The following is a 27,965-nucleotide window of genomic DNA, read 5'->3' as shown; positions in this document are numbered from 1 at the left end:
TAAGAAGTACAAGATAGATAATGCAGACCTGCAAAGTATCTAAAATTAGATAAAACATTAAAATGCTCTTGCATGTATTTGTTGGTGATAAAAACACCATAATACAACATCCTACAATAATATAACTGTATGAAAGGAGCCATTCTGCTTTATGAGAAGGCTACTTTTAACACTTTAAATTACTTTCTTGTGTATTTTACTTAAGTAACATTGTGAATTCAGGACTTTAATTTGTAATAGAGTATTTTTAAACCATGGTTTTTCTACTGATTCCATACTTACAGCACTACATGTTTATGCATCAGCAATAATACTATACTGATAGCATGCTAAAGTGGCACTGACAGAAACCTCTCTTCTGCTTATTGACTCCTTTTATTTTCTATATTTATTTATATTTTGCAGAAGAAATACCTGTACTGTCCAGTGGTATAAGGTAGTTACCGCAGGCCCCAGTCCACGCTACTGTGACGGGGCCTAGTGCACGCTAGTAACTGGTTATAAGGTGCACAAACACACTACAGGCAACTGTTTATAAAAAAGGCCAGAGGAATCTAATTTAGGGAGCTTTGCTATTTATTTCTCTTGTTTGTCTCTCTCTCATAATAATAATAATAACAACAATAATAATAATAATCTGTATTTATAAAGTGCTTTTCAAAACAGAGTTACAAAGTGCTTTATATGTCAATAATTAAAACAGACAAGATATAAAAACAACAGCTTTAAAAAGAACTGATAAAAACCACTTTAGTGTATAAAAACGGAGGAAGTAAAAGACAGTTTAACTTAAAACTCGAGTACAATCGGGAAAGGCTCTCTGATAAAAGTATGTTTTAAGACAGGACTCAAAAGAGATCACTGACTCAGCTGACATGATTTCCTCTTGTCCTTTCTTACTGCTGCTGACTGCCATCTGGACTTACAGATGTGCTCAGCTTTTCAGTCTTAAAAGATCTTGCACATAAACTAGTTACTGTATTGTATCGTCTTGTCACATGATTGAATAGAGACTTGACACTAGAAGTGTCAGTGAAAACTGTCCCCAGATAATTAATACAATTACTCTGTTGGGTGAAATACTTTTAATTAAAGCTCAATCAAGTAAAAAATTGAATTTATGTTTCCTGAAAAATACTGTGCAATCTCAATTTCTTATGGAAAAAAATCAGTGCTGCAAACCATTGTAAAGTAGCACAACATAGCATGAAATGGGAGAAAATTAGTTATAGTGAAAAGTGGAATTATATAGAATTATAACTACACTCTACCTGTCATATAAACTCATTTATTTATTTATATTTTTTCACAAGTGCCATTAACTTTTATATGTCATTTATATGCCTTTTCTTTATCCACTTTGGTCTGTGTAAGTCTAACTTTTGTTTTGTTTAATTTGTTTTTGTTTTGCCTTGATTGTCTTTGTGAGGTCATATTGTCATGTCATGTTGTGTGATCTGTGCTTTGTGTATTATTTTTTGGCTGTAATTAAAAAAAGACAGTAATCATGGTGGATATGGGTTTGCATTTTTGAGGGCATATAGCCTATAATAAATGGCACTATTTTTAATTTGATGTGAGTTCTTTGAACACAGGTGTAGCCCCCCTCCCCATCCACCGGGACCCAGTGTAACAGCACTGCCTGCACTGTCTTTATTTACGCCCCTGGTACTGTCAGAGTATTTTTGCATCATTTTGCATTATTTCTTTCATTGCTAATTTTGCATTACCTTTCTCACAGTGATGACCTGAATGAAACTGGTCTTTGTGTCAGTGTATGAACTTTCACACACACTATAATCAATGACTTTTTCTTGCCCTTTAAATAACTGATCCCAATTGTCTGCTGATCAGCCACGTATCGCCACGTCTGCGCGCATGCGCAGTATTCCCATAATTGTGTTCCGGGGTCGATCCGGGCCGATCTGTCAGAAAATCTTCAGTTAGTATCGGTTTTTCCTTTCACATTCATATAGTTATCACACGGACGACTGAGGGAGTGTGTGAGGGATTTTGTCAGAAGGAGAGACGCTTTGAACACGGCACCGAGAGGACGTCTGTAAACATGAACTTCTTCAGAGGAGTGATGGGTGGGCAGGCAGCCGGGCCGCAGCCGTCCGGAGCGGAGACGGTAGGAAACCAGCCCGGCTAGCTGCGGCTAGCTGCGGCTAACTTGCTAACATTTCCACCGCTGTGTACCCGACAAGCTGAGTGAGACACGTCAGCAATAAACCGTGTCTATCATACACCGAGGGTTATTTTTCTATTTCTCCTAAAAACACCAAGAATGACATGTGAATAAACTGGAGCCTGTCTAAATTAAAACAACGAGCTAGTCAGGAGGCTAATTAGCTAACGTAGCATACCTGTCAGTCAGCAGCAGGCTGTCTGACATATGTGCTAGTGTCTCTACGTGTAGCTGTAATGAATGGGGAAATGAATGAAAGAAGACGGACAGGAAGGACATTAGGAGTATTAGCTGTTATTCGCTCAATCAAAAATTTTCTACAACATCTTTATTTTCAATAACCTCCAACATAATTCATGTTTATAAGCAGCCTGTCAGATAAGTCATTCTATTACAGCACCCTTTGCACTCTGCACCATTGCAGACGTCATTGTGTTACTGTTGTTTACATGTACTTATATACAGTCTGCTTATAAATATCCGTGTACAAAGTAGTCAAATATTCATGCTCACATTGATAAGCTTTGTTGTCTGTGTTTTTGGCTGTATTTGTACATTCAAAGTCAGACTCCTTGTATGTGCACAAACACGTGGACTTTAAAGCTGTTTCTGATCCTGAGCAGAAGCTAATATACTGTAAAACTCCAATTTATAGCCTGGGCTGTTATTTGCTTAAACCACTGAACTCAACAGGCTTATATTTGGGACAGGCATATATATCTGGGACAGGCCTTTAATTCCTTTTAAACAACAGCAAATTTTGGAAATACAATCAAGTTGTGTTTTTGAACCAGTATGAATATTACGTGTGTAAAAGTTAGACTTTGAATAACATATCAATTATGTTACGACACTTGTTTCACAGCATCCGAGGATGACAGCACCCGGCACACCGACACGACCACTTTTTCCTGTTATAACAACATTCATAACTTGGATTAATTTTCATGAAAATCACATTTGATTCTCTTGATTGGTGGAGCGCTACTGAGTAAAGGAATAAGAATAATTTACCTGGTAATCGACAACTTCTGAGGAAGGCAGCAGTCCCCACTTGTTTTTTGTCATGCCGGTAAATCTGAATGACTTAGGGTCTTCTCTGGTGCTCATGGCTTCAGTAAAATGAAATTAACCAAGCTAACAATGTGTAGCATCTCCATATTGACAAAAGTTAAAACATTTATATTTGTATGCACAATCCAACCAGCTAACGAACGTCAACAGTCCCGTTTTATACATCCAAAGAACTTCTATTAAAATGACTTGCTGGGCAACCAGACCAGGCGTGTGATTGAGACAGGCCTTTATTTGTCAAAATGTGTAGCTGCATCAGGCTAGTAAAAGGGACTGGGCGTTTATTTTGGACTAAGCTTTTAATTGATGTTTTCTGGTTTATTAACATTCAGTAAAAAAGATAGAATTAAAGGCATTTAGTGTCAAATAAAAAAAATAGGCCACCTTCTTGTAATGCACTGTCATGTAGATCTGCAGCTGATGGTTACTTTCATTATTGATTTATCTATTTATCACAGGGATACTCAACTGCCCTGCCCAGGGGCCACTTTTGTTAAATAACAGGAGGCCAGGACCACTTAATAAGCAAACATCAATAATATATATCTGAGACTGAATAAATGAGATAGATCCAGTGGCAGCAAACCTGCACAGGTCAGGTGTTCACAAGGGCATTTCTAGAATTTGAGGACATTCAGCTATTAGCCCCAATCTGCTGGCACTTCTTTTATAAATAAACTCTATTTTGATGCTTTATTATGCACTCTGGCACCTTATTTATTTACATTCAAAGTACAAAAAAAATTGCAGTGTGAATCAGTTTAATTTCATTGTGAATTAGAAAATGGTCAGCAAGCTACCCTGCACCCTATCGCAGACCACATTTAGCCAACGGGCCATAAACTGAGTATCGCTGTTTTACTGTCTACTCAATAAATTGGTTAGTCCATAAAATTGTGAATATTTTTCAACACCATCTCAGGTTCAAACATCTTCAAATTGCCTGTGTTAAGCACTCAAACATATTCAGTTTCCAGTGATGTAAAATTAATACAAGTATCAAATCCTGATAGGGTGTAATCCCAGTATGAAACACACCTAAGCCTAATGTACAGCAGCATGTGAGATGCATGAGTTTTGCAGGCATTGCACGAGTGTCATAGCCACATAATCAGATCCTTGTCAGTAGACATTCCTGTTTGGGCTGTTTGGGAAGGCATCTTGTCCCCCCTGCAGGATGCATAATACATTCATCATGAAACTGTGTTAAAGTTTTAGGTGCCGTCTTTCCTACTACTGGTATTTAAAAAGCAACTAAACATTAATGCATTTTTTCAAGTTAGTAAATCATATTAACTGTCAATTTATTGTATGACTGTGACCATGTTAACCAAAGAATGTTTTTTCCTTTACAATAATTTACAAAGATTACAGGACAGTATTAAAAAATATGCATTCCTGAGTAACAAAATGTTTTCTGTCAATCATCTTATGACCCCTCCGACCACAAAAAGAAAACAAACCACAACATTTTGTGATGATTCTTTGTACTCCATAAAGTAAATAAGGATTCCTCTATCAACAGATTCAGAAGTTGTGTGACCGGGTGGCCTCCTCGACGCTCCTAGAAGACCGCAGAGATGCTGTCCGGGCTCTCAAGTCCCTCTCAAAGGTAAAGTGAAAAGACAAATTTAATGGAAACAGTTCCAGTAGTCGACTTATGAGGTACACATCACTAAAACTAATGCAGTCTAATACAGCAGTAGTCCTCCCATCATTGATATAAATAGGGTGGACAATAAACTAGAAACACCTGTCAGTATAAAAAGCAGTTTCAAAAAGCAAAGCAGATTCATTGCAGAGCTGTTTTTGACTTCAGTAGATATTATAAACTGGTAACTGATTGTGTAATGGGGTTTGTGTGAAGCCACATTCATGATGCTTCCAGTGGGTGTTCAGTGTATTAACCTTTTTTAATTTACATGAGTAGCTGTCAGCAGAGGAGGAAATAGCAGTGGAATTAAATCCCCGTTCCCCTGTATTAACGTCATGTAAATGAGTTGGGTCCTTTGCGAATGTTTTCTCCTCTGTCACACTCTCATGGATAAAGCTCTCATTTGTGAAACTCTGCTGAATGAAATGAACTAATCATAGACATAAACCTCTCGAAAGCCACCTCTCAGTTCTCTTCATGGACAGTTTTGTTACCGGCTGCCACATCAACCATGAGTAATGAGTTTATCAGGCATGAATAAGGGGTTTAGGAGGCACAGGGTTTCACATTAAACCACAGTGGTGTCGGTGCTGGTCGAAAACGCAGACACGGATGTGTTGACTTCCTGTATTTTATAAGAAACACAATATGTATAAGTTTATGAATGTTGTTTTTCTTTGTACACATGGATTGAAATTCCTTTAACAATATCATGTCCTGTCAACAGTAAACCATTGAACTTATGAGTAATATTAAGATACCACTGTTGGTTTATAAGTCATGGATGGTCTGGACCATGAAGAGAAAGCATATAGATGTTATGCACCACTACATATCTAGAACAAACTTCCAGAAAACAGTTTTTTAAAAGGGATAGTTTGGATTTTTTTTGGTTGTATGAGGATCTAGTGTATAGTCAGTTTATTATCTACAGTTGATGTCAGTTTGTACGCTCCAAGTTTTGAGAGAGACAGGAATCAGCGATGGAAAGCAGCATACTGCTGTGGACAGGGGCAGCAGCAAAACATATGGCCTAACCAAAAAGTCATTACCAGTTTAAGTGGACGCTATGTTGAGAATATTATCACCGTTTTACCTTGCTGTCAGAGAGCCCTTTTCTTTGGCACCACATTTTCTAAACCATAGAACTTCCATATTCCTACGCATCTCTCTTTTTCAGCTCGTTCAGTCTCTGTCTGCAAAAGCTCTTCCTCCGCATACTCTGGTTCATAAAGGTATCCTCCTGTCTCCACAGTGAGCCTCATTTATTCTCCACTGTCATAATCAGTCAGCTTTCTGTTTTACTGTATTTGTTGTCTCTTCTATAAACCACTGAAAGTCTGACACAATCAGCTGACCTGTGGCACAGCACAGTGTATGACACAGCTGTGCTTTTGCGTAGGAATACAGACATGATAGAGTTGAGAAAATGTAGTGCCAAAGAAAAGGGGGTGTCTGACAGAAAGGTAAAGCAGTGAAAATATTCTCAGTATAGCATCCATTTTGGACTGATATTGATTTGTTTTTTAGGTTGCAAAAATACATTTTGCTGCTAACCCCCCTCCACAACAGCGCATTGATTAGCTTCTGTGTTGGCATTCCTGCCACATCTCCAAACTGGCAATGTGCTGACTGCCATGTATTGAGGGTAATAAACTAACTATGGATAAGTACCTCATACAACCCCACTTAAAAAAATCCAAACCAACCCTTTAAGTCATGCTTCTGTGTTTATAGCACCTTTTATTGAATTAAATCTGGGACTGTTCGCCCTGTAGCTTATTTGTCTTTATCTTAACAACACTTCGACTTGTGTTCTTGTTGTAAGGTGCTTTACAAATAAGCTGCCTTCCCCTTTATCTTTTGTAGAAATACCGCATGGAAGTTGGCACACAGGCAATGGATCACCTGATTAACATACTGCAAACCGACAGGTATGTTGATGTAGCATTTGTGTTTCTGTGTGGTCATGTTGGCCTAAAAAGAGTTTTGTATTTTGTTCGACTCAAGACAACAAAACCTGTATTTTACTAACGCTCTGCTTCTTCCTGCTACGTGAAAAGGTCTGACTCTGAAATCCTTGGCTATGCTTTGGACACACTCTACAACATCATCTGCAATGATGAGGAGGAAGAACAAGGTATGAAACCCTCCCAGTATTATCAGAAATTAAGAAATTCACGTTCAGTTGGTTAGTGTTTGGAGATAATTCCTCCTAATTGTGTGGCTACTGTAAATGGGGATTGAGCCATTGTTTTGTTTGCATGTGTAAATGACTTAAACTCATGTCAACTGGACATCAGTGAATTTGCATTCCCCTCGTCTGTACACTGATATTGACTGCTTTAGTTAAAGATTCTCGTCTCTCTTTTCTCTTCCATGTTTTAACCCTACAGATGAATCAGAAGGTAAAACTCTTTGACTGTGCATGATGCTACCCCCCCTAACCACCAGCAGCACTTACAAATCATATGTTGTTCTTGGTTGGGTTATGGAGAAAGAGCACATTAATAGTCTTCCTGCAGTGCACAGATTGTAACCAGCTGATGAAATTAAAGTTTGAGTTGTTGTCATGGCATATCTTCACAAGAATCACTCAGCTGATTCTTCAGAGTGGTTGAAATGGATGCAAGCTTTTGGGTGAGGCTTTAAACTTCCTCTTCCCCCCACCCTGCCCTCGCAGATGCAGTTACCCCTCTCCCTGCTTCAGGGAAGCAAAAGAATGTTTCCATGCCTGGTCAGTACTGAAATCAAGCTTTCCCTGCTGTAGTTATAGGAGTGCTATTTAACTAACTTAACTAAAATTAGTTGGCACTAGAGAAGTGACTAGAAGGTGTTTGGGTGGTAACAATAATGCTTCACTAATCCCATCACATCCCTGAACCTCTGTCTGTTAATATGTCATCACTCATTGCTCCTTTGTTTCCTTCACATTTTAATACCTGGTTGTTTTTGCACTGCTGTGGTGAAATTATACTGTTTAGTCTTTTGATTTTTAAAGGTATACTGTGCAGGAATTGTCTCTCCCTTCTTGTAAACACAATATTCAGACTTGGGCCTCCTCCCTGCACTGCTTGTTTCTACACTGCAAGATGCAAGATGCAAGAGTACTATTGTAGGAACGTTACATTTGTTGTAATGGAAAAACCGATACTTCAGTAAGCTAACTAAGCTAACCACTGGCACCTACTGTCCAACAGAAAACAGGTCAACTCCCCGTTTCTCTTCATTCCCATGAAAATGAAAGCCAACCCCAGATTTATTTGCATTTTGGAAGCTTTATCCTTTAGGCATGTTGCCTAGCTTTATTTTTATTTATTTATTTAGTTATTTTTTCGGTGCTGTGTCCTCGAATTTCATAGCCTCTTCTTGGATACTTGTTATCTACGGTCTGGCACTTGGTCACTACCTTTGTATATAGTCCCAATGTCACCTATGTGCTGTTATTGGCTGGGGGCAACACACCATGGCTCAAATGTTGCAGCCCATAAACGTCCCGCACACAACAAAATAATAAGGAAATTAGAAAATGCAGGCAGGGTGCAGAGTTTCTGAGGATGAACACACTGCCAGACACTTCTGCTGTGATTGAGAGGGATTACTTTTGCATTAGTCTATACATTACTATACACAAATCCTACACAGTATACCTTTAAGTGTTTTTTTAATCAGTTTACCCAATTTACAAAAAAAAAATCATATTTCCTCACTTTCCTGTAGCTTTTTGAGATTTGTGAATTGTTGTTAACAAGCACATATTTCAATCTACATTAAGTGATTTTGTTTTGTCATGACATGTCATGTCATGACAAATACGTTAGTGAATAGTTGCCTATTTACATATCCAACACACTGAGAGCAAACGTAGTAGTAATTTGGGATAGTGTTTCTGGCCACCTGGCTCCATTTACCTTTTATTAAATTTTGGTTTCATCCATCGGACTCTTATTTGCCATATGCTTCACCATTTTATCTTCACCAGCCAGTCGCTAGTTTTTTCTGCCTGTCGATAGGTGCTGGGCAGCTGGAGGACAGTGGTTTTATTGGAGTGCTGAAAACATCTGCTTGCTGTGATCAGAAATTACGCTGATGACAGCAGTGAGAGTGAACCAAAACTGTAAAGATGTGAGCTGGAAAACCAAAACAATGAGCTAAAAGAAGCAAAAAAGTGCCTCCTCTTACATTACATATACTCGTTTGGTCCATTGCTAATATGGAGATATTGAGTATTGTAGCTTTAAATGTAATTTTCTAGAGCCACAACATTTTTTGGGGGGGGGTTAGGGATGCAGTAGGAAACAGTGAAACCCTTATAACGTCATCATATTGTGTACATTTGCTTGGGTACGATATTGAAGAATGTTTTCAATAGTTTGAAGTTTCAAATCTCATAAATCGTTTGTTCAACCAAATAAAAACCTTCTGTTTTAATACTGATTCTGAAGCCATAAAATTCTCACACTGTTGCAAACCTTTTTGGGGTTGAAGCAAAAATCTTGGAGACGGATGCATCAAAATATGGATAAATACATCTAAAACTATCGGCATTGCTTGCAGTTGAAATACTTTTTAAGTTATGGTCAGATTTCCAGGTGGGTATACACTGACTCTCAGTGCAGTGATGTTGCTAATTTGTCACACTAAAGCTCTCAGCACACCTCACATTAAGTGTTTATTCCCATGTATAGAATCACTTTTATTGTAACCTTGCTGCGCTCACCCTCTTCACTCTTTTATCCAGCTGTCCCCTCATCTGTGTGCCACCCTTTTGTTTTCCCAGAAGGCGCGTTCACAAGTATCACCCTGAGCATGTGCACATTTCTTTAAAGGATTCACATATTACATATAAAGTCATTAATCAGTAACAGTGATTAAGACTTACCGAAAGATTTGCATATCAGTAAGTATTGCTTTCTAACTCAGGCTGATTGTTATGGACAAACCAACTGGTCCGCTCACTAGACTGTTGCAGGGTTTATTGGAGGTGTTGCTAATTTCAGCTTTCACCTCACTTCACAGATGAGGCTGCCCAGAAGCAGGCTGATGACCTGGGTGCCCAGTTCACAGACCAGTTCATTCAGGACCCTGAACATGTGACTCTGCTTCTCACTCTGTTAGAGGTACCAAACCGTTTCTGTTCCAGTGGCATGTGTTGTAATATTAGTCCAAACAACTGCCTGACGTATTCATGCACTGTATGATTTTTAGGAGTTTGACTTCCATGTACGCTGGCCCGGGGTGAAGCTGTTGACTGCTCTCCTGAAGAACCAGGGTCCCCAGGTGCAGGGTGTCATTCTGGTGAGCCCCATGGGTGAGTGTCTCCGCTCCACATCTGATCACACTGGTTTTGTAATGTCACGATTTTACTCACCATCAGTTTAATATCATCATGAAAAGCTGACAAGTTGCACAAAAAGATGAGTCAGTCTATCAAAATGTCACAATATTTAATCATCCTTTTTATTCATGTGTCCATCCGCAGGTGTTTCCAGATTGATGGACTTATTGGCAGACTCCAGAGAAGTAATCCGAAACGATGTTAGTACTTGTCCCCGCTTTCATGTTAAGACCAACTTAAGCTCTGTGTGAAAAAGTGCAGTCCTTTCATTCATTTCAATGAGGCCTGTCCATTGACCAGCAAAAATAGTTGTTCCTTACTTAATTTGTGCTGTGACGCTATCTTACGCTGCATTTGCCAGTTAAACCAATGTGCACATTCCTGGTGGATTAGTCTGTAGTGTGAACGCTGTATTTACTGTATAGTTTACCTCACTGAACAAAAGATGAAATAACTGCGGCTGTGTTTTGGCATCTGAGAAGGCTTCATACCCGCACAACTATTGCTATGTTTAGCAACATCAACACTTCTACTGCGGTGTATTCAAACCCCGTAAATGGAAAAGTTTTTTTTAAAAAAGCTGCTGACCGGGCTTGCGTCTTAGTCTGGAGGGGCAGAAACTGGGTCTTTTAAAAATGATGACGCAGACACCTACGTTCACTTCCTGACTGGTTCTTATCAGTCTTCCAAATTTGCTTTCCAAATCTATGTTTTCCACAGCCCTAACAATGTTACTGTCAGCAACAGTTTCAACCCAGTCCTCTGTCCAAGCATCGAAATTTGTGGTCTATTTTGCATGTACTGTCCTTCCTCTGTAGCGCTTTTTCTGCAACTATGCAACCAACCGCAGAGAAGAGAATCTGCTTCCTGATTACATTGGCACAAGCATGCCCAGTGTGCATGAATGGTCATGTGATAAGCATTTTTAGGCGTGTCGGTATGGATGGTGATGATTTCTCAAACGGTGCTAAAATGCTTGTGTGAATGGAGATTGTTGTCATTTTAAAGCACTGTTTTAAAATGAAAGGGAACATCAATCAGATGAATGACGACCTGTTTTTCGCCTCCAACAGGGCCTGCTGTTGCTCCAACAGCTGACCAAAAGCAATGCTGCCATTCAGAAAATTGTGGCATTTGAAAACGCATTTGAGCGTCTTCTAGATATCATCACAGAAGAGGGCAGCAGTGATGGAGGTAAAGGGATTTTGAGATTTGGAAGTTACTGATCTTCAATACAGAATTGTCTCAAAGTATTTACATACAATCCCTATATGTCTATATGTCCCTGACTGATTCACACATCCTTCTCCCTCTGTTCAGGCATTGTGGTGGAGGACTGTCTGCTGCTGCTGCTCAACCTGCTGAAGAACAACAGCTCCAATCAGAACTTCTTCAAAGAGGGCTCCTACATTCAGAGAATGAAGCCCTGGTTTGAGGTCGGTGATGATAACTCTGGCTGGTCTGCTCAGAAGGTCACCAACCTCCACCTCATGCTGCAGGTAGCGCAGAACACTCATGTTAAACTGTTGCTTAAATCTATTCACAAATTCAACAAGCACAGTGATGACGATAACGTGATATAATTTTGTTCTGTTCCCAGTTGGTGCGAGTCATGGTGTCTCCAGTGAACTCTCCTGGAGCTACAGCCAGCTGTCAGAAGTCCATGTACCAGTGTGGGCTGCTGCAGCAGCTGTGCACCATCCTCATGGCCACTGGCGTGCCTGCTGACATCCTCACTGAGGTAATGACAGAGAGTACTACCTAATACAGAGAATAGCTCGACTCTTTTGAGACATAGTGTATTCAAGCAGTGTATTCAAGCTCATGATGTGGCCGCTTTCTTTCAGACCATCAACACTGTATCAGAGGTCATCAGAGGCTCACAGGTCAACCAGGACTACTTTGCATCTGTCAACGCTCCTTCAAACCCACCAAGGTGAGATGCTACCAGTGAACCAAGACATTGAATCTCCCATATTGATCTGTACTGATCTCTCCTCTTCTTCTGTCCACAGACCTGCCATTGTAGTGCTGCTCATGTCCATGGTGAATGAGAGGCAACCATTTGTGCTTCGCTGTGCAGTCCTCTACTGTTTCCAGTGTTTCCTGTACAAAAACCAGAAAGGACAGGGGGAGATTGTGGCTACGCTGCTGCCCTCCACCATTGATGGTAGGTTACACTGGGATGAGAGCATAGAAGTGGCATTATCAGATCTTTGTAAGAGTTTATAGACAGTTTGTCCTGATTAGACACCATGTGTTGTCTTTGTACAAACAGTACTCAAGTAGGTTAATACATTTTATGAATGCAGTGTCAGACAAAACAACATATAGGCTCATACAAAACTAAATCCTCTCAATCATCACTTACGACCCACTAGAAGTGTGTGGCAGTGTATTTATCTGCAGAGACTTTGCCCTCTGTCTGTATTTTCCTCATTTTTGCTGTGCTCAGGATGTTCCTGAGTGCGGAACTTTATAAACAGGTTGGCAACCAGGTGCCAGACCGTAGGCAGCACACATCCAACAGGGGGCTTCAAAAATTGCAGACACAGCACTGAAACCAAAACATAAAAGCGAATATGGCAAATCTGGAGTTGGCCTTCGCCTTACATTCGCTGGCGAAACTGTTTGTTGTTTGCAAACAGTAGCCGGACGGGGTTAGGCATTTCTGTGTTGAAGTTACACAATGCACATTACCACACCCAAAGATGGATTAACATTTTTTTATTCTGTCTTCAGCTTTATTTCTGTATTCACAATTATTTATTTACTGACTCGCTCTCTTTTTTCCCCTCAGCCAATTCCATCTCAGCGGGCCAGCTGCTGTGCGGAGGCCTGTTCTCAGCAGACTCTCTGTCCAACTGGTGTGCCGCTGTGGCCTTGGCTCACGCCCTGCAGGACAACCTCACTCAGAAGGAGCAGCTGCTGAGGGTCCAACTGGCCACCAGCCTGGGAAAGCCCCCCGTCTCCCTGCTGCAGCAGTGCACCAACATCCTCTCCCAGGTAGGACGATAACAGCAGCACTTAGCCACAGGAGTAAAGATGCTAACAGGATATGAGTGTCTGGATAGGAAGGATTTTTGGTAGATAAAGGTTAATACTGAAGTGTCAACAACAGTGAATAGAACGGTGTCACATTATTGTGGTTTTGCAGGGAGATAAGATCGTCCGGCGGGTAAGTAATGTGTTTGTGTGTGTGTGTTGTGAGTATTTGGGTAGCACCTACGCTGGTTATTTTGGCTTGGCATCTGTAGAAGGGATCTTGTTGGCCGACTTGTTGGGGGATCTTGCTTCCCTTTTAACTCTTTACTACCCCTCTTTCGTCCCTAACTTACGGCTATGACCCCGTTCTTTCTCATCAGGGTGGCACATGGTTGCGCTCGTCCCCACAGAGTTGAACGCTGTCATTGCTCTCACTGTGTTCACTAGTGGGAAGTACACAAGTGGACACCTAGAGAGGTTTAGAGAAAAGGGGCGCAGCAGCTGTTTCTTGTGGTTTTGTCATCCTAACACCTGCTTTGAGCTGTGACCTTGGTTTGTATGCTGTGCTGTAAGCCCTCATCTGTGTGTTCAGGATGTGTCCTGCAGCAGCTTTTGGGCCTTTCTCCTGTCCGAGTGAGAGATTGCTGCTTTTAGTTGTCTGGTTACTTACATGTACAAATGCTCAGTACAGGTGCCACAAGATTTTATAGTTTATACTAACAAGGATTATTCAAGCTTTACTGTGGATTCAGGTTGTTATAAAATCGATTTAAAGGGAAGTATTTTACAACCTGGACCCTATTTTCCTAATGTCTTCATGCCTAATGCTGTGTTCACACCAAATGTGATGTGAATTTTTGAGTTGCAGTACTTGCACAAGTTTAAACGCTAGAGTATTTGTGTTGACTGGCTTCTTCCATGCGTGAAATCGCTGAATTGATGAATGAACTTAAGCCAGTACGTCCTCGGCGTCATATGTCCCTGGAGGATCTCAATGCTGATTGGGTATCACGGCGTGAATTGGTCACTGAAGTTCAGATTTTTCAACTCTCGCAAATAAGCATACAACGTGAAATTGCTCTATTTGCTTAATTTGCGCCGCTTACTTCATGTATTTTGCGTCATTCTCGTTGCGTCCATTCGCGTCTGATCGTGTCATTACATTACCTTTACGTGTAATTCACTCGGGGGAATTGTCTTATTCGCACCCGGTGTGAGCACTACATAAGTGACTAATGGAGACAACAATTTTTGAAATTGGTCCAGTATTGAGCAAGGGTGCTGCAGCTGGCAGACGTGAAATAGGCTGCAATTTAATCTTCTGAATAATGGTGCACCATCAGTGTGTGTCCATGAAGTGCTTGTTTTTGCCACTGACAAGCTCCGATTGTTACCTTTTGCTTGATCCAGCGTGGTTGTTATTGTGTCTAATCAAGTCTTGCTCAAGAAGAAGTCTTGTTCTGGAGTCTCGTTCGTTGAGGTCTTGCAGGAAGACAATAGACAATTCTTTGCGTGAATCCTTGCCATACTGTTGTCAGACACTTAAAACAACAACCTGAGCCTGTCAGTGGCAAAAACAACCTCTTCCTATTGACATACATATGCCCCGAAGGATTACATTGCAGCCTGTGTTGTGGCTGCTGGCTTCAGTGCTCTCGCTCAATACTGGACCTATACAAAAAAAATTTTGTTCCCAGTTACCTAGACACAAAAGCTTGGGAAAATTTGGTCCAGGTGAAAAAATAAAGTTTTGTTTTAAGGGTTTCAGAGTTGAGATGAAGGTTGAAATCATTCAGCCATACTTAACCAACCCTCCCGGTTTCTCTGGGTGTTACATTGCTCTCCTCATGCGTCCCCTGGAGCTACAAGTTCTTCTTTTTATCTCCCGTTGTAGATTTTGCAATGGGGGTCATTGGCAGTCTGCTGAAATGCACAAACTTGGCTTCACCTTCCCGGTGAAACTCCTTGGTTTCGGTTAATTTGATCTTAAGTGAGGTGAGTGAGTCTGAATCAAGGAAATTGGACTCCTATCCTAGGCAACCAAAGTTACTTTGTCATGTTCAATTGGACGAAGTAACCAGGGGGCCAGCACCAGGGCTTTGTGTAGGGATCTAGTGTATTGTCGGTCAGGCAGTGGGCAAAAGCGGAGGTCTTTGTAAACTTACCTCTGGTGTTACCCCAGGGGATAAAAATCAGCTCTTAAAATGTCTCTTTTTTGTAGAGAAGGAGTTTGAGTACATGCAGGATGTGGAGTGATGTTTGTGTTGTTGTGGCTTCAGGAGAAGTGCAGGTTTTTACTGGACTGTTCCAGTAAGGAGGGAGCTGATCCAGAAGGTGAAGCCCTCACCTGTGGTCCTTAACTTGAGATAATGACTGGAAAAAATGAGATTGGGAACAGGGTGAGGAACTCGGAAGCTCAGAAGTAACCTGGAATATAACTCCTGCTTGTTTGTGTTGAGAAGAGACAGCAGAGGTAGTTCAGACTTCTGAACAGGTTGCCTTCTGGACGCCAACCTGTAGAGGTAGCCTGAAGTAGACCAGTTGGACCAGTGCTAACATTGTTTTTCTCACATCCCTATGAGCCCCCAGGCTGACGAGAATGTGGTCAGTTTGCTCTGACAGTTAAAGATAATGTATTCATGTTAAAACTCATTGTAATGGTGGTTTTTAGTTTTAAAGGAGGAGTTGTGCCTTTATTCTTCTGGCTCGAAACTTCAATTTTAACTGTTAGATTTTAGTTTTAACCACAATCGCCGTCACAAACACACACAGAAGCTGAGTGTATGACTTTTTTTTTTTGACGCAGAGGCCAATGTTTGTTCAACTTGTGGTCATTTTCCTGTCCTTTTGTTTTCCTCCTTATTTTTGCATTTCGTCACATTTGGAGACAAAATCTGAAAAGGTGATTTCGTAAGTTTTTGTAGTTTGTAATGCTGATAAGTTTTAATTTTTACCCACATCTTCATCGCTCAAATCTCCATACTTACAAACTTTCTTGGCATTTCACTTCAGGAAAGACGTCTGCTCTTCTTAAAGCATGATGTGCATTAAGTGTTAATGCACCATCTTATTAGCGGCATCAAAATAGTTTAGAGTTTACAGATTATATTTGCCTCTGCACCGTTTTAATCTGGATTTTTTTTGCATTCCAGCTCCATGAAAATCACAATTTCTTTTTCTGCAGCTGATTGAGATTAATTATTTTTAACTGCTTTCGTGACTTACTGGCACAAGTTTCCAATAAATGTCTGTCTATTGGAAGCTGACTTTTGTAAAGCGGAAATGTAGATCTTAAACCTCTCTTTCTCAAAGCTGTTTTCATGGAAATGCATGATCATTTTTAAACCATCTTTTTTTTTTATTGCAGTTCCTTTTTCATTTTTCAAAAGCACCTTCAGCAGGTTTTTGCTTTGCATGTGCTGCCAGCTAGAAATACAGTAAAATATCAATTCTGACTTTGTGATACTTGGATTGCAAGTCATCAGTCGCTCGCAGAATTAAAATTTCAAACCACAAACTAGTTGAAAATTGTGGTATACGTGATGCCTGGAGGTAAAGATGAGGGCTTTTTAAGGCTTAAAGGACTTTGATTTCTTAATACAGGATATCTAACCTTGTTTGAATATAATAATGTATTAATTTTGACTGTGTCCTTGTTTTTTGTTTGTGATAACCTTATTAACTACTAATGGTTGATGTGATCGAAGTGCTCCCAGTTAAGCTTCAATGGGTTTATTTGACCATTTTCTTATTTTTGTTAACTGGCAAAACTCCCTACATGACAGGATGGGAAGAAAATTGGATTTACTGTTGGAAATGTGCCAACAAAATTAATGCTACCTATAACACCAATTCATAATTAAGCACTTTTGTTGTCATTTTTTCAGCCCCCCCTTTTTACTTTGCTTTTTCCCTGTTTGAATTTAATACAATGGCAATAATTTTGTTGGATTTCTTTTGCAAATTATAATTTGCTCTTTTGAAAAAATGACCAGAACTTTTGCTTAAAAGTCTACGACCAGGATTTAAATTCTAATTAATTGAAATTTTAGTTGCCATTCTGATCATGGTTACGATCACGTACCTTGATGTACGTAACTTCCCACATTTAACATCTTCATTGTCTAAGCTCAAACTATTTTAATAGTAGTAGAATATTACATATTTGGACTCTTCTTAGCAGTTTTTACTGTAATTCAAAAAGCACATGTTGACGTCTGTTTTGTTTTTTCTTTTTTTCTCTACAGGGCAGTAAAGTGCAGACCAGGGTGGGCCTCCTCATGTTGCTGTGTACTTGGATCAGCAACTGTCCGATCGCTGTCACACACTTTCTGCACAATCAGGAAAACGTTCCCTTTGTATCCTTGAAGCCGTTAACAAACCATCCACCAATGAATGTCTGTATTTAATCATAGTTTTGTTAACTAGCTTTAAACTCAGTCTTAATTAAACTTCTTTCAGATGGACCTTTTATTTTTATTTTTGATTAATAACTTTTAGGAATACAGTTAAATCTTCTCAGCTATGTTCTATATAACATTGTATTCCACTTCTAGGTTTAAAGAAAGTGTGTGTTTGAGACAAAAATGTCTGGTGTTGAATGAGTCCTTGACTGAGTGTGACTCCTGCAGCTGACAGCACAGATCTCAGAGAATCTGGGAGAGGATGAAAGGCTGGTGCAGGGTCTTTGTGCCCTGCTTCTCGGCATCTGCATCTATTACAACGACAACTCGCTGGAAAACTACACCAAGTAAGTGTCAGCTCACACACACCCTGAAAATAACACAGTAAACACGATCCCTGAACTTTGCATGAACTGGCATAGTCTAAAACCCCAGTTTAAATTCAGTTTTGCCACATATTGTTGTTTTTGGTCGCTGAATTTGGACTCAGTGAAGCTTTATAGTGGGAACACAGTTGTATGATATGTACAGATACAGTATGGGGATCATACAAATAGCTTCTTGTTCTACTGTAGAAACGCAAGTGCTATTGCAATTTCAGTTTGGATTTAATTATTGAGGTTTATGATACATAGCTACAAGTAATGATCTTTACTTTTTTCTACTTTACTATTACTGTGACATCTCTGTGAGTCTTTGTTGTGCAATAAATGTGTATATATAGTATATATTAACATTTAAAAACATGCATGGATACTTAATCAGGATTTTCCAGAATTGTACCCTTTTTGGCCAAAGTTCATCTGACTTAAATCATGTCATCATAGTGTTGGTTGAAAAGCTGTGTCCTGTTTTAAGACGTGCCACGTTGTCTCTGTCCTCCTCAGAGAAAAGCTAAAGCAGCTCATTGAGAAGCGCATTGGAAAGGAAAACTTTGTAGAGAAACTGGGCTTCATCACCAAACATGAACTGTACTCGCGGGCGGCTCAGAAGCCGCAGCCCGTCTTCCCGTCTCCGGAGCAGATGCTGTTCGACCACGAGTTCACCAAGCTGGTCAAAGAACTGGAGGGTCAGTCGCAAATAATCCTCCACGTCCAGTGATAGTTCATTTATCATGGCAGTAGCAAAGTCATTTGGTGTCTCATGAATTACTGTTCTCCCTGCTCTGAACAGGTGTGATCACCAAAGCAGTTCATAAATCCAGTGAGGAGGAGAAGAAGGAAGAGGAGGTGAAGAAGACATTAGAACAACATGACAACATTGTAACGCAGTATAAAGAGCTGATCAGAGAACAGGTAAACAACACACTTATTCTGCGGGTGGTTTTATTTGTCATCTCTGCGTACTTGACTGTTGACTGATTTATTTTTGATTGTGTGATCCTCAGGATGCTCAGATCCAGGAGCTGAAGGAGCAGGTAGCATCCATGACGACTCAGAACGAGCAGATGCAGAACACAGTCACCCAGCAGCTGTCTCAGATCCAGCAGCACAAAGATCAGTACAACATCCTCAAGCTAAAATTAGGTGGGTTCACCTGGCTGGTTGAGGTTTTTCTGTCCTTGAGAAAGAAGTACTCTGTGTCTGGTTTGTTAGTTGAATAAATTGCCATCCCAGCTGATAACATTTTACTGCTGCAGTGCCAAGATACGGGGCAGCAGTGATATGCAGCGACATCGCAAGATACAGTTTTACAACTGTATGTGCACAGGGCAACAACACAGATACAGTCATTATTTAAAGGAACACCCACAAAATATCACATCCTTAAACGTTGTGGGGGAAAAGAAATTATTTGCTATCATGCTGAAGAATTGCATTGTCTCCTGACAGAAATAAACTCCAAAATCCAGAGGTAAAGTTTTTTTTCCCCATGTTCCTGTGTCTAAGTGACTAATAGGAACAACATTTTTTGAAATTGGTCCAGTACTGAGCGAGGGCAGCGGCCAGGCTGCAGTGTAAACACTCACGGCATGTTTGCACTGCCAGTTTATCTCCACTAAAAGTGACTTATTTTCTAGGTTGGGTGGAAAAGGGACAGTGAAATAATTACTTTCTGTACAGTGCTCTTGTGTTTCACCTGATACAAGCCAGCTGTTGTTCTTTTTCACATGCCTCATCTACATTTACGAGCTCCTTTCATTATGATCTCCTGTTCATTAGCACACGTCCAACTGGTTAATCTCCTTGCACTAGATCAGAGAAAATTTCCCAGAGGGTGCGTTTTTGTTTCCCCCTCCTCTACTTTGGGAACCTCAGCAGTATTTACTCGTGTCACGGAGATTGTTTGTCTCTATGAGCATGAATTAGTGTTGTTAATTTTTGTGTTACTGGGCTATGGAGTTTCATCTGTTTTCATTAGAAGAATGAGAGAAAGTAGAGCAGAGTGTGTAGTAGAGACAAAGGAAAATAAACCTGTGTTCATTTGGGAAAATGGCTGACAGGCTCAGATTATTATTCAAAGTGTCTAACATGTTGGGAAGGATCCCTACAGAGATGCCCAACTCTAGGCAAAGAAAATTAGTCCCTGATTCAAACCAAAGCAAGTGGACTCTGGGTCTGAAAGCTCCCTAAAACAATCTGAACTCGTCCCTTAATGTGATTATTTACTCTACAAGAACCACACTAATAAATCATCCAGGCTGATATAACGGGTTGTGTGCCATCAGATTTTTTAAAACTCCTGAATAATGAAATCCAGTATCCCTAGAATTATGTCACCATATTTCCAGTAGCTGATGTTGCATTTAGTGCATGTGTGAATATCTGTAACATCGACATCTATATGACATTTTAACTGAGTGTGTGTGCGTGTGTGTGTGTTTTATAACTTCAGGTAAGGACAACCAGAGTCAGTCTAACAGCCAGGGAGAGAGCTCTCAGGTGAACGGGCTGCAGACGGAGGAGCTCACACAGCTCAGAGAGGAGGTGGAGGAGCTCCGCAAGCAGCACTCACTCCTTCAGACACAACTCAGTGACAAAGATGCACTCATCAACACCCTGGTTAGTAGATGTCTATGTTCCGTGTGTTTGTTTGTGTGTGCAAGCTTCAAGTGGAGGTGGTTGAGCTGTGTGGGCAAATCACACACTCCTCCAGACACAGTGACACACTGGGCGGAGTTTTGCCTCAGACAGCAGCGGTGGTCACTGTTCAAACACCAGAACATGATTGATTAGCAGACAGACTAATATTCAAGTCATCAGTAATTAGTTGACTTTATTACACAAACTGTGTTTAGCTATCTCTGGTTGGATCTATACATAACATACAAACAACAGACAGACTTTAAATAATACACGACATGCACTGAACGTCTGACCACGCCTTTACTGTCATGGTAACAGACAGACAACAGTACAGTAATAGTCATTAACTACAGTTTTCATACAAACCAAACCAAGCTAAATCAACAAAAAATATCACATCAAAACCTTAACAAAACACTTTGTGTTCATTTTAAGAATTGTATGTGTCTGTAAGACTGACTGAATCAGGGCCGGGACGCATGCCACGTCTTTAGCCGCCTGGAAAACACAAGATCGGGCGCTGGGTGCTACCCTTGTGCCAACTCTATGCCAACTTTCAGGGCGCAGAGGCAGGTTATGAAGTTACTAAGCAGGCATAACACGCACTGAATCATAGCCTGCTTGCCTGATATCTTGAATATGGAGCTGATCTTCGTCAAGGTGGTTTTTAAGTGTGTATTAGGCCTAAAATATTGTCCATGGCACATATTGAAAGCTCTGGGTAGCCCTGCACAAAATAATCAGCGTCTTTCCCATATTTATCACAGACTGATATTTACAGAAGAAAGGGAAGATACACCAGCTTTGATCTGTTGTTTCTCGTCACATGACATGCAGTGCACTTTGCTGCGTTCCAAAATCTCAGGGTGCAGCCGTGCACCCTGAAAAACGGGCGCTTGGGAACGCTTGCGTGCCGTGATGGCATCACTTTTGCTTTTAATGAGTCTTTTGCGTGTCTACATTGAAAAGAAGGGATTTGAGAGCACAAAAAATGTGGCATGTGTACCGGCCCTTAGAGCTGCAACAATTTGTTGATTAATTGATTAGTCAGTTGACAGGAAGTTATTAAGCAGCTATTTTGTTAGTCGATTTATCATCTAAGTCAGGAGTCAACATTTTTCAGGCCAAGGACCCTTAGCTCAAAGAGAGAGGGAGCAGGGACCCCCTACTACATACACTTTGTAAACTGAGTTGCGGGGTGCCAAGTAGCTCACCTGGTACAGCAGGCACCCTGTTTACAAAAGCTACGTCCTTGCCATGGCAGCTGCAGGTTTGATTCAGACCTGCAGCCTCCTTTCCCACTACCACTGTCCTTTCAATCAAAGGCCAAAAAATAATCTTTAAAAAAACAAAATTGAGTTTCATTTGAGATTATTCTCTTAGTATTTGTCTTGTGTGTGCTGGCCTGTAACTGCTAAGTCAGCAGCAGTTGTAGCATAGCTATATGCATTAGCCTGACCCTTGGCACTGTTGCTGGTGGTTTCTTAGGTGGACGGTTTGTCAGTCTTTTGCTTGAAAAGTTACAAAACGATTCATTGTGGCTCACAAGAATGTCCGTACACTGGGAATAATAATACAGCTAACTGGCCAACATGTTTCAATAGTACATAAATGTTAGCTAACCAGTTCACCCTGCCATTATAGATAAGTGCCACACAGTCATTTAGCGTTAGCTAGCTCACATGACGGCCCATGGATTGATGTTAATGTATATATTCAGACATGTTTAAATTCTTGAAAAAAAAAAAAAAAAAATCAATTAAAACTCAAATTATCAATCAATAATTTGGCGGCTCTCCTGCAGTAACTCTGACAAGTTTCAGATTCTTCAATGTGATGATTTGCTGTTTTGTTTTTTTATCACTGTAAATTGAACATCTTTGTGTTTTTGGCTGTTGGTCTGACAAAGACAAGACATTTAAAGTCGTAACCTTCGGCTCTGGGGAAACTCTGATGGACGATTTTTGCAATTTCCCGACACTCAACAGACAAGGAATAAGAAAATAATCAGCACATTAGTCGACATTGAAAAATGTTTCTATTGCAGCCCTATTCTGAATGTAATCCTACAAGTAGAGTTTTACTTTCATCATATTGCCTCACTCATGTATTTTGTTTCCTCTGTGTGTGTAACTGTAGCAGTCAGAGAAAGCAGAAGGTTCAGCAGCAGGATCAGACAACACAGAACTGCTCAAGGTAAGTTTCATCACTAACACACTTCCCTCGTGTTAATTCTTTGCTTGTGGGCAGATGTGAAAGGGGAGGGCTGGCATCTATATTTGTTTGTAAGAGATGAAACCAACACCGTCGTTCTTAATTCTTTTCGACTTCCCTGCCTTCTGTTACTCAGCCCAGAGCCCATTTGGAATGTCATCAGCCTTATCCCTAAAAACCTTCATCTATGTTTCATCATTTCATTTCAGTCATTCAGATTCATTCAGGACCCCCTCGCAAACGAGATGTTGCATCTCAAGGGGTTTATCCCGTCAATAAAGAAATTTCAATATTTCAAAGATTTTGTACATGACATGTATTTTTGTAAGTGTTGTTTGACTGTTGTCTGTTGCAGGAGCTGGAGGCTCTGAGGAGTCAGGTTCAGTCTCAGTCGGCAGAAATCACCCAGATGAAGACAGAGAGACAAGAGCTGCTCAGAAGAGCTGAAGCCGGGGTAAATATCAGGCAAATGAGACATTTTGTGGCAAATACATCACATTATTCTTGATGGATACTAAATGAATCAACCTCCCACTGGTGTCTCTCAGTCTTCGGACGCAGTCTCCAGCAGTGACGGTTCATCAGATGCTGCCAAGATAACAGAAGTAGAGAGCAGACTGGCAGCACAGACGACCGAGACAGAGAAACTCAAGGTGTGTGGGAAAAACTGTTGCAAAAAAATGTCACCCTGATGCACTTCCTGTATGTTTACACCAGTTGGCTCTGATCTCTTTGAAATGTTGTATTTATTCATTATATATTTTATTTCCTTGGCTCCCATTATTTGTATTTATGGATTATTCTATTCAACATCTACACCCTTTTCTACCTGTCTATTCTGTCCTCTCCTTCCTCCTCCTTGGTTTCAGGAGGAGGCTAAGAGCCTGTCGCAGAGTCGGGCGGAGCTGGAGCAGCAGCTGGCCTCAGCCAACAGCACGGTGGCCATCCTGCAGACGGAGAAAACAAAGCTGCAAACAGAGGTGCAAGAGTCCAAGAAGGAGCAGGACGACCTGCTGATGCTGCTGGCAGACCAGGACCAGAAGATCCACAGTCTCAAACAGAGACTCAAAGACCTCGGAGAGACGGTAGACAATCAGTATTTGTTATGTTTGTGGCGATTGAAGGTTTCACAGATAAGAGTAAAATCCAGGAGTAGAAAATATGGAAAAATATCTGAAGTGTTAGTCATTGCTCCACTTAAAAAGGATATTTTTGTTAACTTTAGGTGTATTTAAATAAATATTGAAACACACACATCGGGATTATCGTCAGAAAGTGGGTTCAAAATATATTAAAAAAACATAAGTATAAAGGAAACAGGCACACAAATGATTTTCTGAATGACCTCCCTGCATGTTTGACTAAATGCAGTGTAAAAAAAAACATGTTTCAGCATAAAGCCGTACACTGGAGGATTTTAGAAATGATATTGTCAAATTCTAACCCCTACTGTACAAGCAGATCGTCTGGGATGTGAAGCCAAAGCTCACGATTTATGTGCTCACACTGTATGGTCTGATCGTCAAGCCACGATCTGAGTGCACATACGGGGTTCCCACGGTCATGAAATTCCTTGAAAAATTATGAAATTGGAAAAACTGGAAATGGTTTGCAATTAATGTCACCAGTATCATGCAATACATATTGGTGTGTGCAGCTTGTCAGCGACAGGATTGTCTAACAAGTGAGCAAAGTTAGCAAGCGCTAGCAGTTTGCGTATTTGCAAATGCCTGCGAAGTGAATGTTTAATATAATTTGGCTTTCAAATGATGAATATGATACATGGCTCAAGCGAGAGGCAGACTGTAGCTGTGCTGGATGTACGCTCTGCACCAAAGCGTTTGACATTGGCAACATGGGGAAGCGGCTCTGGTCAGTCATGCTATAAGACAAAGCATCAAGATAACCAAAAGGCTACTTAACAGACTGCCAGCGTCAGCACATATTTTGTGCCTGCCATCCCCAGGCACAATAGTTGTGTCCAGTGTATGTGTACACACAAAGGCACTCTGTTCCACTTCATGCTATATTTTCACTACAATGCCTGTCACAGAGCACACTGGAGCAAGAACCTCATTATGGTGCCCTATGATAAGGTAAGGTAAGGTAAAACTTAAATGTCCGCAGGGGGCAGTACAAATACATAACACACAGAATCCAGTATCACACACTGTCAGGGGTAAATCATGCACAGTTAATGGTCACCGATGGTTAAGAAAAGCGATCACAGACAGATCGTTCTACATTTAGGGAGGCAGAACCTCCGCCCTGATGGAAGCATCTGAAACTCAACATGGAGGGGATGCTGAGAGTCCAACCAACACAATAGACCGAGCTTTAGAGGTGACCCTCTCTTCACACAGATGCTGGAGGATACTTTACAGGCCTATATTACTTGAATTGAGTCATGAAAAATAGGGGCCAAAATATCATGGAAAATTTGCAGAAAAGTTTTGTGTGGGAACCCTGGCTCATACTTGACTGTGTAAAATAGAAAATAAAAAGGTCTGTTAGCTCCAGTGGACCGTTTTGGCTATTGACAACTGTCAATAAAGATTAATTTAAAAGCATCAGGGCTGCGGGCAGGTAAAAGTCTCTTTTGCTATCAGAGTCTCGCTTCACTTGTAGAGACAGACGTCCCTAAAATAGCTTTAAAGTTCATTTTTGTCTAAGTTTTGATTCCTTCTCTGTCTTCAGCATGCGCACACAAGTTAGCAAGTTAGCAGAACCAACAAACTAGCTGGGTATAGGTTACACTGTACACCTGATTGACTGAGAAAAAGGGCATCTTGATCTTGGGGAATTGAGTTGTGGCACTGCTTCAACTGTGTGAGAAGAGCCTGATGACACCCAACCAGAATTTCTGACTCGCCAGAAATTGCTCTGAATGACCAACGGCAAGGTCGTGAGCAGTTGATCAGTCCACGGTTGGTCCTCACTCCCCCAGTACACTGCACGGTAAATGACACCTGACAAAGCTGAATTTTTTTCCCGACCATAACAACAATCGGGTCAGACACTGGCTCAAATTGTACAGTGTATATCTACCTCATGTCCTTAATATTGTCCTCTATACTTACTCATTAATTTTATCTGACTGTCGAGACACAAAATAGACTGAAAGCTTTTATAATCTTAAGCTCTTCTCTCAGTTTAACTTCTTATCTGTGGTGGTAGTTTTTGGTAGCAGAGATGTTGTGAGTAGTGAGCTTCACATCTTCAAACAAAGCGCTTTGTGTCCTGATCACTCAGCTGCGTTTCGTGTGTTTGCTTTAGTTAGACTGTGGCACTTTCCTTACAGGTGGACGATGAAGACGACCTGGATGCGCGGGACCAAACAGACGACGACTACGAGGAGGATGAAGATGAGGACTAGAGGAAAAAACACTGAAAGAAAAGAAAAGGAGAAATGGGAATATTTGTCTGCCAACAGGCGAGAGAAGAAACTTTGCAGAAACACACCTGAGAAACTTAAGAGTAGGACTAATGTACCGGTGCAGTTTCTCTCCCCAGCTGCCATGCGATCTTCATTTTTCTTTACCTCCTTGTCACATCACATGTACATGTTAGTTGTTTGAATATTTTTTTTTTCCAAGGATTCAGTTTTCAGTGGCGGCGGAAATATTTGGACATGTCAGTGATTCATCTCTGCTACTTTTGCCATCAGCTTGTGATGGATTTTACCAGTCTTGTGTTTATTGTAATGTACCGTCATATAGTTTGTAATCACAAGAGAACGCTAGGTTAATATTTACACACAAGTCATCTGGAACATTTAGAGAGGAGGATTTAAGATGTAGCAAAAAATGCACCTGTAAGCAGATTTGTTATTATTCTCGTTTTATCATAAACACGATGCAGCCGTTAGGAATCTCCACAACCCTGAATTTATTTTCACACCTCATTGGTTTGAGTTCAGTGTGTATTTCAACACTCTCTTTTTCCATTTCACTTCGACAACACACCCTAACCGCTCTACGATATGCTGCAAAAACACTGACAGAAAACATGTAAAGACAAAAAAGATATTTTTGCAACTTTTTGTCCAGTACTGGCATCCAGCTTCTGTATGATACTGTGTAACTTATCAGTTTATGAACCACGTTGAGATGAATAAAGAATCTATCAGTCTGAATGCCTGAATGGAGGCATAATTGTAGATAAATAATTAAATTTTACTAAATCCACAGTGAGACTTTTGTGTTTGTTTGTTTTTTTCGGGTCATTCATGTCTAAATATAGGACTGGATAACTTTTAGAGATGCCAACACATACTGTAAGCATCTTGTCAGTACTAATATGAGACCTGTATTGAAATATCTTTGTGGTATTGTCATGTCCACACCACCAAACATATTACGGCAAATAATGGCAATGATCGCTGATATTTCTTGGACATGAAAATGTGAGAAAGATACTGTCCCCTGCAAAACTCTTTTTGTTAATGTAACTAAATAAACCAAACGTGTACACAAATGTTTCTGGAAACAGGACATATCTAAATTCAAGTATGAGTGAAGCTTATAAATCTGATCAAGTATTCAGTGGCAACTTCGGGGGGGGGTATGCCTTTATTAGACAGCGATACACGAGAGAATGCAGGAAACGAGGAAGAGGGATGCAAAAAATGTCCCAGCAGGATTTGAAAGGGGGACGTTTTGGTTTGTGGTCGTCTTTATCACTAAACCACTGATTGGTTTTTGACATTCGCTGCTTGATGGATGGTGGAAAGGCAACCAGATGGTGTTAAAGGAGAGAGAACAGAAAGAAACATAAATGATTAAAGAGGCACTGGATTATATATCACGGTTATTGTCAGTACTGGTATATCGTGACACCCTTATCTGATACACAGGCCTTTTGTGACTAATAATCAAACAGTATTATAGTATAGGTTAGTGGTTCCCAGCTGGTCCTGCCACGGGGTCCAGATTTCTCCGTAGTCATTAGTTCAAGGTCCACTCAGTTTAATATATTCAGCGTCATACTTGTGTTTGGCCATGTTGTCAGGCTAGTTTGCTGTCTCTGTCAGGTAGCTGTCTGTTAGTCGCTCACTCTACAGCAGGAGAGGGCACTTCAAAAT

At 40.6% G+C, this 27,965-nt stretch overlaps 1 protein-coding gene across 5 annotated transcripts; it reads left to right on the top strand.

Annotated features, from left to right (window-relative positions):
• Nucleotides 1-1,875: 1,875 nt before the first annotated feature.
• Nucleotides 1,876-27,356, top strand: uso1 (USO1 vesicle transport factor). 5 transcript variants are annotated; one of them, XM_050044209.1, is made up of 27 exons: nucleotides 1,876-2,131; nucleotides 4,788-4,874; nucleotides 6,786-6,850; nucleotides 6,980-7,056; nucleotides 7,313-7,324; nucleotides 7,600-7,653; nucleotides 9,936-10,036; nucleotides 10,125-10,227; nucleotides 10,399-10,454; nucleotides 11,328-11,448; nucleotides 11,575-11,753; nucleotides 11,855-11,995; nucleotides 12,102-12,190; nucleotides 12,270-12,424; nucleotides 13,055-13,260; nucleotides 13,412-13,432; nucleotides 17,487-17,597; nucleotides 17,871-17,989; nucleotides 18,530-18,711; nucleotides 18,816-18,937; nucleotides 19,030-19,168; nucleotides 20,478-20,644; nucleotides 22,808-22,864; nucleotides 23,238-23,336; nucleotides 23,431-23,535; nucleotides 23,752-23,967; nucleotides 26,184-27,356. In XM_050044209.1, the coding sequence occupies exons 1-27, from the start codon at nucleotides 2,066-2,068 to the stop codon at nucleotides 26,256-26,258; spliced, it is 2,925 nt and encodes a 974-aa protein (XP_049900166.1). In that variant the 5' UTR covers nucleotides 1,876-2,065; the 3' UTR covers nucleotides 26,259-27,356. The 5 variants fall into 5 exon arrangements, with proteins under 5 accessions (XP_049900166.1, XP_049900167.1, XP_049900168.1 ...); XM_050044210.1 differs by lacking the exon at nucleotides 7,313-7,324; XM_050044211.1 differs by lacking the exon at nucleotides 13,412-13,432.
• Nucleotides 27,357-27,965: the final 609 nt, after the last annotated feature.

This window comes from Epinephelus moara, chromosome 5 (assembly GCF_006386435.1).
Source record: "Epinephelus moara isolate mb chromosome 5, YSFRI_EMoa_1.0, whole genome shotgun sequence".
Taxonomy (NCBI): Eukaryota; Metazoa; Chordata; class Actinopteri; order Perciformes; family Serranidae; genus Epinephelus; species Epinephelus moara.
The sequence above is the reverse complement of the archived record's forward strand: the minus strand, read 5'-3'. Positions and strand labels throughout refer to the sequence as shown.

What these genes read in the sequence shown, in the direction of transcription:
- uso1 (XM_050044209.1), top strand. Translation starts at nt 2,066, where the DNA reads ATGAACTTCTTCAGAGGAGTGATGGGTGGGCAGGCAGCCGGGCCGCAG. An exon ending in AGCCGTCCGGAGCGGAGACG is followed by an intron (nt 2,132 to 4,787) that starts GTAGGAAACCAG and finishes CTCTATCAACAG; the next exon opens with ATTCAGAAGTTGTGTGACCG. An exon ending in GCACCAACATCCTCTCCCAG is followed by an intron (nt 13,261 to 13,411) that starts GTAGGACGATAA and finishes GTGGTTTTGCAG; the next exon opens with GGAGATAAGATCGTCCGGCG.